The 12,157-nt window shown below is 40.3% G+C and overlaps 1 protein-coding gene across 1 annotated transcript in view; it reads left to right on the top strand.

Annotated features, from left to right (window-relative positions):
* Positions 1-8,266, top strand: part of LOC139720794 (uncharacterized) — a 53,197-nt gene extending 44,931 nt beyond the window's left edge. The window contains exons 13-15 of the mRNA XM_071632135.1: positions 3,863-3,974; positions 4,585-4,692; positions 5,089-8,266. Coding sequence (XP_071488236.1) covers positions 3,863-3,974; positions 4,585-4,692; positions 5,089-7,247 — 2,379 coding nt within the window. The 3' untranslated portion in view covers positions 7,248-8,266. The remainder of the gene's footprint in view (positions 1-3,862; positions 3,975-4,584; positions 4,693-5,088) is intronic.
* The last annotated feature ends 3,891 nt before the right edge of the window (positions 8,267-12,157 follow it).

The following is a 12,157-nucleotide window of genomic DNA, read 5'->3' as shown; positions in this document are numbered from 1 at the left end:
CTTTTTTCTTTCAATGGGCTTTTCAATTCACCCATTCAATTGGAATAAATTTCATCGCTTGTAACCTGAAAAACATGCATTAGTTGTTGTTATATACTGCATTTGATAATCCTCAATTCTGATTGGTCAAAGGTGCAGTAAATAGTTTTCGCTATACTGCCCAGCAGTCAGCTACTGGTTTTCAAGATGTGCATAAGTATATCTTGTGTGGGTATTATATTTGCGTGTTGTCGCTCATTGTGAAAGTATCTTGCGCTCATATCTTTGTTGGCGCATTGTGAAATGACACTTTATGTAATTTTTCTGACAGTTCATACAACAACTTCATGTTCAATAAACATCTTGAACTACACTTTGTAAGTGGAATGTGGTATGTACAGATGTAAAACAAATATCCACTCCTTTTTTTTTACGTAATGGTTAAGACTACTTACCCTTAGTGATTTCTCAGCAGTGCTGTGCAGCTCAACTTTGTCTCGGGACATAGCACTGTTGAGAAATCATCTCTAGGCAAATAGTTTTGATCATGCCCCTTGAAGCAATCAATACTTGTATGCTATATCAGGCAATACTGATATATACTGTAGTCTTTCCTTGTTATAAGAACAGCCCCTCTAAAGTAAGATGTGCAAAAAGCCAAAGTATGTTAGTAAACTGGTATGTTTGCTGCACACTTAGAAGGGTGACACACTAGCACACTGCTCTTCTTGCATAGTTTTTATTTTAACATCTACAGCTACCCAATGACCTGACTTTTTTAGATCATACACAATACATGTACATGTAAACATGCACATATACATACACATACACATGTATAATACTGAGTACACCCACAATACACCTACACATACACGCAGACACAAACATAAACTGTATACTTTGGGTGGTAGAAGGCTTCACGGTGCACCACGTATTCTTTCTGGAGTATGTGAGTGGCCCTGAAAAGGGCCACTTACATACTCCAGAAAGAATACGTGGTGCACCGTGAAGCCTTCTACCACCCAACGTTCTACCACCACGGAAGCCTTCAAAGATTTCATAAACTGTATACACCATATACATTAGCGAGTCTAAATTTTCATGAATCGGGACTTCCCGACAATTTCACCAGTGGTAAAATTCGCGATCGTAGAGTAATGTACTGAACAGAGAAATGTACATGTGTGCATCACATTCATGTCGGAATCAGAGTCATTATTTTTGTGTGTCTTTAATTGCGCAAATAGCACCTGACTCGTGAAATTCGCGAAAATAAAAACCTCGCAAAATATTCAGCATATACAGTAGTATACTTGTATTCATTCACAGACACAAAAGCATACACATTCACATAATTATGCTTTAAAACTGAATACAGGCATAGACATAGACACAGGCACACACTTTACCATCAAACATGATGTGTATATTTTGTGTACACATGCACAGAGTGACCTCTTTGCCTCACCCTAGTGTACCTACAACTTGTACACTCTCCTGCAAGCAGTGCACATGAGTCAGTGACACCAAAGCATGCTATGAATTATTCTAGACACCCACACTCACACCTCCTCCTGTTTGTTATCACTTCCTCACATTGCCTCCGTCTCCTCATCCTCACCCACAATGTCCTCATCCAACCTATTCCTAAGTTTTATGCACTCTCACTGCCGTGCACTCTCATTCTTGATATATTCTCCTCTCTCTTTGCTGTGATTAATCCATTCTTATTCTCTGCCTCCAAAATACTTAAAAAGAGCAACAGCCTCATTTCCACTTTGATTGATTTCAATAGGTTGTCATTTATACATTCAATTTGGTACTGCCATTCAGTGTGACAAGTACTTGTCAGTTTATTGATCACCGCACTTTTGGACTCTCTTCAAGTAATACTTAGACAGTGAATGTACATTTGTTCCAAATGATTGTTAATTTCAAAGGTGGCAAGATCTAATTGTTGTTATTGCTCCTGCAAAGTTTAAATCATTGTACAGATTCATTATTATCTTTATAATGCATCATCCTCTCTTTTCATGCAATGTACTTTTTTATGTGTCACTGAAATTTGGTGAAAAAAAAAATAGGGGAAAAATCTCTTGGTTTGATTTGGTACCTTTAATATTTTAAATTCTGGCTTGCAAAAATTCTTCTTGCTGTCTTTCTTACTCACTTTGTTGGCTGTTCTCTTTATTAGTCTGTTATGTGTGGTTGACACTGAATTCAAGTATTCTATACACTTCTGTCTTGGCAGAGTGTTACTGTAGTTCAGACAGTTTCTTAGCACCTTAACTTACCTTGCTATTATTATATTGCAACTATATAGTATGTATACTGAGAGTTATGCCTATTTATGTTAATGTCTTTGCTATAATGGATTCTAAGTATTTTGTTGTCTTGCAGTTCATGGTTGTTGTGGTGATACTGCAGTCAGGGTAGCACAATATTTAACCTTTTACAATGTATGTGCCCATGCACTTACAAAATGTAGCTTAACTGGTCAAGATTTTTCGTAAGCACTCAACAATCTACTCTAGTGTGCAATGTTTCTCAGTTTAGTAGAAAGGCCATGATGACACAATAGCTGTTGTACCCCCATTCCACAGAGATTTCTTCTCATTGGTCACTCGTCGTAAGCAAAGTGTGTTGCTTCTGACCACCCACCGAAGTGTATCAGATCACATTGGTTGACTATCTGGTCAGTGTTGAACATGTCGTGCGGTGATCCGATCAAACACAAGTCGCAATCATCAAACTGCGATCCGATACACTTCGATGGGTGGCCGGAAGCAACAGACTTTGCTTCCAGTGAGTGACTGATGAGAAAAAAATATATGTGGAATGGAGGTATTGGGGGATTAGATAATCTTAATTCATTGATAATTAGCTTTCCGACATCTGTGCCAGTCAGCAAAAAGGGCACTCCAGTAGACAAAACACATAATAATGTAAACAGGGATTCATTTCGACCTTTGCTAAAAGCAGTGCCAAAACCCTGAACTTAGTGTATATGTATATAAGTTGTTGCTGTAAGAGAGTTTAGCCATCAGTGTTAACCCTTACTACCCCAGAGGTGAGTTTCTGGTTGTCCAGGCAAAATATCATATGATGGACTGTTACGATACCAGACTGTTTCCCAAACTGTCTATTGCTCAAAGTTTATTTTACCATTAAAGGTCCAGTTTACCTTTGGGAGCAGTCATTTGAAAAATGTTCAAGATATCGCCTTTCATGCATATGTGTAGGTCTGTTGTACCGCAAAACACCCTCTGATATAAAAGTTTTGCAACAAAGCCTAAGATATAAGGAGATATCAGTATTTTTCTCAATAAACCGTAACGGTATACAGTTTAGCCTGGAAACATTTTTATTATAACTATTGTTCACATTTTGTATATTCAGCAATACTTTGCATCGATTTTACTGATTCAAATTTTCACAGTGGTTGTTTCTATCCCTAACTCACATTTTAGAACTATCTTTAAGCACTAATGCTGGGTTTTTGTTTCATCTGAAAATGGTAAATTATGCCTTTAAAATGATTGTATGTTGTCCGATGTGCAATGTGGTCCAAATGCAGTCACATGTCATTGGGAAAAATGAGAAAGAACATAAGAGTTGGATGGTACTGCAGACATATGTTGCTGTTTGTAAAGAGCTGATCACTCAGGAAGCAAATGGAAATGGTAATATGATAGTAATTTAAATGAGAATGAATATGTACTGTCTGTAGTTTGGATGCTATAAAATGGGAATAGAATTTGGAAGCTATCTAGGATGAAAGAACAAACAAATAATGGGTAATGAGTGAAGCATTTGGAGGTAGTGAAGCACAGTGAGCTAATGATCTCATCTCTATGTATTCTTTGCTCACCTGAAACAGCTTCAGCATGTGCAGTCAAAGTACAGCCGAGATCGGGAAGGAGGGATCCAGCTGCCGGTCCAAGCCAAGCTGTGGAGGACACCCGGCTGCCATGAGCTTCTGGCTTCACTAGGTAGGCCACCACAAACAGTAACAAACTCTTTCTTGACTCTTCTGAAGTGATCACAGTTAGGATAAATGTACTAGTGGAAAATATATGTACAAGTACCCGGTGTATATATATTAACTATGTATGATATATACTTGCAACGAAATGATGACGGATAACAATATGTCACATAGAAGTAAAAGAATGTGTCAATGGTTGAAACAAAAGTCATGTGAAAGCATTATGTCTTACCTTGTGAAAGTAGGAGTGGTATTCTTTCAGGAGTGTCACTAGTAATAACCACTGTGGTAGCTGTCAAATTGCTAACTTTTCAGCATGAGGATATTGTGATGCACACAGCTTGTGACTAATAATTACAGTATGTTTATGTTTTTTTCGTGGTATGCTTGATGCTGGATACCTATGAAAACTGATGCAGGCATGCATGACATGGACAAGATTCTGTTCATACCTGTGTGATATTCACTTAATTGTAAAGACGAATATAGTCCCATGTACATGATGAATTCAAATATATTTGCTGTACACAGGTCAAAACAATTTGTATGATCCTTTTTAAGATCCATGCAGAGTATTCACTGTTGGATGTGTAATTTTGACTTTGTCCTCGCAGGATTCGATTTGATTGATGTTGGTCGGGAAGAGGTGTTACTCATCACCAGCAAACAAGTGAGCAGGAAAGTCATCCACTACACCCTGCAGGGACTTCTGGCTATCTTCAGTAAGTGTCTCATTCTTTGGGCTTGGGGCATTTGTAATATATATCCGAAGATGCCGCCTGTGTGGAAAGTTTCCAGTTTAATGATTAACCCAGTACATAATATTATGGTAGATACCAAGGCCATGTAGAAAGGGATTTAGGACTGTGGAAACTTGTAGGGATGAAGTTAAACAGAAATGACACCAGTCTGCTCAGCTCAGAATCAACCAGTGGACTTCACTTTGCACTTTGATTCTCAATTTTTACTTTTGAAGCAGTGTGTCATTTTTCCTTGAATAGATGGAATCTTCTATCACACATTTTTTTGAGATTTCGTTCAATTGCAGCATGTAATTAATGATATTACAGCTATCACGAATGTAGAACTTACTTGTTTTTGGTTGTCATTCCTTACAGATCCAACTGAGGCTCCCAAGACCCTCCCCTTGGAGAGTTTCTCGTCCATGGAGAGTCTGAACTCAGAGACGTCAGGGACCTCCATGTCTGGGATGTCAGGCTTCTCTCTTTCTGCCATGTCAGGAACTTCCATTATCTCCAGCCACTCCCTCAAGGCTGGGGAGGCTGTCCCTCCTCAGAGCAAGATCTCAAGGTCCATTGTGCGCAGCGTCAAGGAGGGTCGCCGCAACCACCTCCAGTCAACACCCAAGAATCACATCTGGCGGGGTAGTTCGGACTACCAGAACTCCAGCATGAACTCCTTGAGCCTGAACAACCCAGCGCTGTCCCCGGTGTCACCAAGTCCTCCCTCAACTCCGGACCCAGCGCTGCAGAAGCAGGTGAATGGGACTGAGCACAAGAAGAGCACCTCGAATCATCCAGGAATACCAGAGGAGGTCCTGGCCTTCTTGCAGGATGAAAATGCCTTCAGTCCAGATTCTGTTCCACCTCCCATGAGACTTGCCTCGGACAGTCCAGTCTCTCTTGGGTCGCAGCGATCATCCAGGGAGTCGTTGATTGGAGGAACCAATTCCCCTGTAGTTGGAACAGTCAATCCTGCCTTCATAGATGAAACTGACGATATCGTGAGTGAACGTGGTTATACCCTTGCTGCCCTGAAAAGATTGAGTCCGACTGTAAGAGGAATTAGTCCAACTGGTAAGGGGAAGATTGGATCCAACAGACCCAGTCGATCTCCATCACCAGGAGACGTCTTCCTGCCTAGTGCTGCTGTCAATGCTTTGGGCCAAACCTCTAGGAATAGTAGTCGTGGAAACAGTCCGGCTGGGAAGCCTGTCATTTCTGGGAAGACGCGCCGTCAGAATAGCACCGATAGTGTCGACAGTTCCAAGGGTGCCAGGCAGAAGAACAGAACATCCCCCCTGCAGACCCTTGGACATGAAGCCATTGCCATGAGGGTTTTGCGCGACACCATGAAGCACATGACTGCCGTCGAGCGAATGCAGCAGTACTCTGACCTCCAGCACAACAGGGAGAAGTTGCGGAGAAACAGCAGCCAGGACAGGAGCAGTCCACTGGACCAGGACAGCAAAGTTGTCACCGGCAGCAACAGCTCTAGCAATAACAGCAGCTCTGTGCCAGAGCAAGGCAGAAATGTTGCCTCAACTCATCGGCCCGTTTCTGCCACAGTAGTAGAAAGCAGAATTCACCATCATACAGCAAATGCAGAGACCAAGAGTGCACCCATGTCCTCCATGGTAGGAACTTTGGAGAAGGCAGAACGTAGGCCACCTCCTCCAATTAAGGCCAAGCCTCCTCGAGCATTCTTTGAACAAAAATTGCAGGGCAGTTCAGTGAATACCCAGTATCCTCGTCCGTATGTGCAAGCTAATGGTGGTGTTCCTAGCAGGACTAATGGGTATGGTCCAGTTGGACTTGGTCCAGACAGACCTGGCACTAAGGGAGTTTTATTGCAGTCAAATCTTGCTCCCAGCCTAAACAGGACTAATAACAACAACCAAAGAATGTCAGGGGGTAGTGAGAGTAGTGATGGGAGTTCCACCTACCCACGTAGCTCAGTGTCCAGTGATCCAGACCGAGGAGACTCTCAGCGGGAGACTCCGCCCTACAACCACCCTTATCACAACCAGCCAACCTTGCCACATACAAAACCCTTCAACAATTCCCCGCCCCCGGACTACAAACAGATCATGCTGTCTCGGCAGAGATCTCTCACTGACAATACCCCTAGTCCCAACAGCAGCCTAGACACTTCAAGCCAGGCACGGGCTTCTCCCCTCACCTCACAAGCCAACCAGTACATGAATCGCAGACCTGGTAGTGCTCTCAGCACAAATAGCAGCTTGTACTCATCAACCTCATCCATCCAGAGCGTCATCCACGTCCCCTCCGCAGCAAGTGCCGTGCAGAATCCGCGCCAGATTACGAAGGTGCGACAGGGAAGCCTAGACAGCACCACGTCTTCGGACAGCCTCGGGCTGGTGAACTCTCCACGCATCCCTCTGACTCCCAACAGACCCATGGTGAATGGGGGCATCAAGACACCCATCTCATCACCCCGAGACTCCACAATCGTCACTAAGGATGGAGAGAGGAAGGTTGTAGGACAGAGGGTTTACCAGTCATCACCTTGCTGATCAAGTTCCTTTTTTTCAGATCATACTTAGTGTGAGAGAAGGCACAAGTACTTAAATCTGTGACACACATGCACACATACACAGACTCACAGTTATGTATATGATGCAGCACAAGCGTAATCAACATATTTTGATAAATATGTTGTCATATGAGAAAAAGAAGGGTGTAAACTCCTCAGACATTTTACTGCACAAAGCCTTTACTGGATTTGGAAGGACAGCAAAAACATTGTATGTTTGACATTGGTGAGCTATTATGTGTTGAAACCATGACACCTTGGATTGCACTTGGATCACATATCAGTCCTACCTGAATGCAGGTTGGTATGAGTGCACGGTAAGTTGACGCTGGCACAAATCATTGACAATTTTCCATGGGCATGTGTAGGAGTCAGCTATGCTGCTGAAGTATGAAGCACCAAACCAAAGATGTTGAATGTGCCAAAACTGCTTTTTGCAGAGGTAATCTGCTCAGTTGTTTGGTTAAAATGTGTGATGCAATGTTATGTTTCATCACTAAGAACATCCCCCAAAGAGATACAGTGGAATTGAAGGAATACTGAGTGAATTGTACATCTGAAATGCAAGATGAAAACTAGCCATTTGAAAAATTGAGGTATTAGTGGCAGTTGTCATTTCCTTGATGGCTAATCAAGCCCAGCTCACTAGATCATGTTTTGTGGTGTACCTATGCTATTTACTTGCAAGATGTGATGGTATGATGCTATTTAACAGTCATTCCTTGCACAAACACATTTAAAACAAAACAAAACAAAACAATCCTCAAAGGTATGCTGGAATATTCCATTCAAATAAAATGTCTTCATGTCAAAATTGTGCCCTAACTGAAACCAAAGAGTCACACTGTGTGTTCTTACCAAATTATGACTGTAGATCTCCCCTTTTTCATTAATTTCTTGATATCTATATATCTTTTCCTTTTGAAAGAATGATATGATGTGATTATGGGTAATTTGAAAGAATCAAAGAGTACCTCCATGAACTGTAGGATTGAATGATAATTGGATAAAGCTGGTTTTACCCCTCCACAGCGATTCGTTTTTTATATTTTGGGCTAAATGCCTGAAGATGCTATCAATATTGGCATATAATTCAACAAACAAGATTTAAAGATATTTAATGACTGATCTGTGCTGAACCGGTTAGTTTTTTGAACAAGAATCAAATGCCCAAACGTTTGAGGAAAATTTAAGTTAACTCCAAGAATATTTCTGTTTCTCTAGGCCAAACCGGAAGGAAGGTTGTTGTCATACTCTAGAAAAAAAGTACTGCATTTGTCTCAGTTGTTTTCCTGAATATGAATTTTAGCAGGGGAGCTAGAATGGTTGTTAAGAATGGCTACCACCTCCCTTCATCTTCAAATAAGTGACCAGCACTTTCAAGTAAAGGACATAGAAATATTGTCTTCGTGCTTTTTGAGAGCCATTTCTGACAAAATGAAGGCTTGTCACAAGATAGTGCTGTTCATGATATGAAAGCTGTGAAGATGTCTCTAGATTTGTAAGACCAATACACTTTTTTCATAGAGGGAAGCATCAATGTTCTTTAATTCTTTAGAAATAAAAAATAAAAACAGGAAATGTTCCTTTGATATACCAAAGATATTGAAAATACTAAATTCTGTCATTAAGCCACTAGCTTGGCCTGTATTCATAATAAATGACAATCCATCTTGCTGCACAGAAAGCGCAACAAGTTTAATGACATCACACAGTTCACAGTGTTGTGGAATGATAATAGTTATATTCGCATTAATGTTGATTTCCTTTGCACTCTCCTGTAATTCGATTTGTAGAAATTAGAGGTCTTTATAAGGACACCCTTTTTCTGGTTTTCATACACAGCTATTTTATTTTGTTTGTAATCCCACTCAGATGATATACCACAACTCAGTGTTATATACATGTTATTGTTTAGCATTTTTGGTTACGGTTCTGAAAAGCTGATAGTAAGTACTTGCACCTAACCACTGACAGAAGATTCATTTTATCAACAAAATGTGATCTTGACACTAATCGTGATTATAGCTTCTCAAATGTCTGTCAACTGTCTGCTCATATTGGCCATTTTGATTTTATCTTATTAATTACAAATTAATTGATTAATTAATGAAATTAATTGGTACAGTATCCACTGTGATTTACCAAGCTGTTATGTGTTTGTTATCTTTTATTCATTGAAAGATCTGTTCTCTGAAGGAAGTTGTTAATCTGTGTACATGACTGACCCATTATATGTGAATGAAAGCTTGTGTCCCGTAGAAGTGCCTTTTTCTGGTAATGTGTCACAGCGTTCAAGTGCGTGTGAATTTAACATAGTGTCTGTGAATTTTCTAATAGAAATCACTGCTTGACTTTTTGTAAGAATAAGCTTTTGCACCGAATTTTTCAAGCAATTCCGTAGTGTTTTTAATGCCAAGGAGAAAATAATTTTTATGACGATTTCACTGAGCATTATTTAAATTGCAAGTATTATGGTTATCTGGGGAAATGGATTGAAATATTTATATGTGTGATATCTTCCACTTTATTAATGCAATGTAAATTTATTGCACCATTAACTTATTTGATGATTCCATGAGAATATATGAGTATATGTATTCTTGTGTGCAACCTGTACAAAAGTGTAAATGTTTTAAATTTGTACATATAAAATGTGTATGAGAATGTCAGTGTTCATAGAGCATATTGTGTTATTAGTGCATATGTATTTCATTTTAGGTATTCATTGATGCAAAAGTCAACCTCAGACAGTATGTATATTGGTGTTTTATAGTTTCATAATGGTTTTAAAGTGTCATATGATTATATGAGATTACATATAGACGAGGATAGTCTTCTAAAAGATTAATTATGATATGTGCTTATAGCCTAAAATCTCCTTTTGTTTCAAGTTCATTTATATGTGAAATCAGTAAGAGTGTTTGGAATGTTTGGTGTCGTATTCTCTCTTTCCGTTCAGCTTTCCATTCCCTCAAAAACCATTCCTTTATCTTGAATCAATCCCAGTATCAGAGCATATCCCTTTTCAAAAAGTAGTTCTTCTCTATGGAGTAGGGACTGACCCCCAAGTATCTGAAGTCTTATGTGGTTATTTGAAGTTCACCAGCATGAATTCAAACCTTTAAATAAAAAAAAAGAAATCTGCTTGCTGTGTTAATCATCAATGATCTTTGAAGACATAACGTGCCGGAGTGCTCACTTTTAATTGCTGGATTGTAAAGTGAATGAAAAAAATCCTACTAGAGGCAGTGGCCTAATCTGCTTCTTTCAAACTTGCAGATACTTGATTCCAGGTTTACAGATCAGATCTTACCATGATTGAGCTTAATACATTGTGATTTGCTGATGTGGTATTCTACACCCATGCGAGACATACAGTAGTCCTGTTTGGTATTGATTGTATCCTGCTAGTACAGTTTGTGGTGCATACCATGTGAGTTCTCAGTGAAGATTCTCACTATGAATACCTCGTAGGCTTGCTGAAGATTACCCAAACAGGGTTAGGGGAAAGCTGTCTTCGAGAGTGGGCCCCTCTTTTTGTATCATCTCCATAGCTACACAGGAATTTGCATAGCCTCGGTACAATGGCTGTCGTGATTTATATGATAGTGCACACTATTGTTCCCTTGAAGGGAGAAATTATTAAAAGTAGGCCAAGTACCGACGTGTTATAGGATGGAAGAAGGAGTAGAATTCAATCAGCAGATTTGTTTTGAGATGGCTGTAAGATTTGGATGATATCTTACATCTACACTTGTGCAGTATGCTTTCACGTATCCGTCCAGGTACTCCCGTACTTAAGCTTAGTGCTGAAGTGTAGTGTAGCAGTTTTCACAATTACTGTGCTGCATATATAATGTCACAGTGCTTATTAGGCGAGATTAGTGTGAAGTTATACAAAATAATGTTGGCACTGCTGGTTTGTTCAAGCATTGTTGGTTTACTTGATAAGGTCACAGTACTTTTGGATGTAGATGCCATATTTCATTCAGATTCACCAACATCTTTATACATTCCCACTGTTGTAAGCTCTGAGGACCAATGTTCTACCGTACTCCATACACACACACACACACGCTCACACACACTCATGCATTATGCATTTCTCATTCAATCAATAGAAGTACCATAGACAGTGGTGTGTATGGTTACTTCCACTTCTGCTGTGGAATAATATGCTTCCTATGTAGGGCTGTGTGTGTGTGTGTGTGTGTGTGTGTATGTGTAGTGAGGAGGGTATGCAGAGACTCCAACTCTCCCACTTTCGACGGGAGATCTTCCGCCGATTGCAAAATCTCCCGTTCTCCAGCTTGAGAGTTAATTTCTCCCGCCCTGGCTCTATGTCTCCCGCTTGAAATGATTTCTTACTTAGTGTCATCGTATGTTGAAAAATAAGCCTTAGATAGCACGAGATAACATGTAGAACCCCAGAGCTTTGACCCTGGCCACAATGAACTTCGCGCTCCGCGCACATCAAGTTCAAGTCTCCCGTTTGCTAGGGTTTTCAGGCGGGAGAATCTCCAGATCAGAAGGTGCTTGGGGTTGGAGTCTCTGGGTATGAGGGATGATAGGAGTAAGGTTAATATTGCCAGTATTGACTAATAAGCACAAAGGTACAAAATAATGCATGATATTTCTCCCTCTTCGCAGTGACTCTTCAATGCAAACCCTTGTACTTGCATATGTTTGTTTGTTCATTTTTGTCGTGACGGGTTATCCCACAAGACCGAGACCCACAAGTTCGACATTGAAAAAGGGTCCATGAATCATACAGCCCACGAGTTCGACACTAGGCAAATAAGGCCCATGAGATCAACACTAGGCAAATAAGGCCCATGAGATCGACACTAGGTAAAAACAGCCCAAGAGCTTGACATTACAACACAG

Source organism: Diadema antillarum, unplaced genomic scaffold (assembly GCF_040938485.1).
Source record: "Diadema antillarum isolate AM-2024a unplaced genomic scaffold, OU_Dant_1.0 scf00000133, whole genome shotgun sequence".
Taxonomy (NCBI): Eukaryota; Metazoa; Echinodermata; class Echinoidea; order Diadematoida; family Diadematidae; genus Diadema; species Diadema antillarum.
This window is presented reverse-complemented; position numbering and strand designations above follow the sequence as displayed.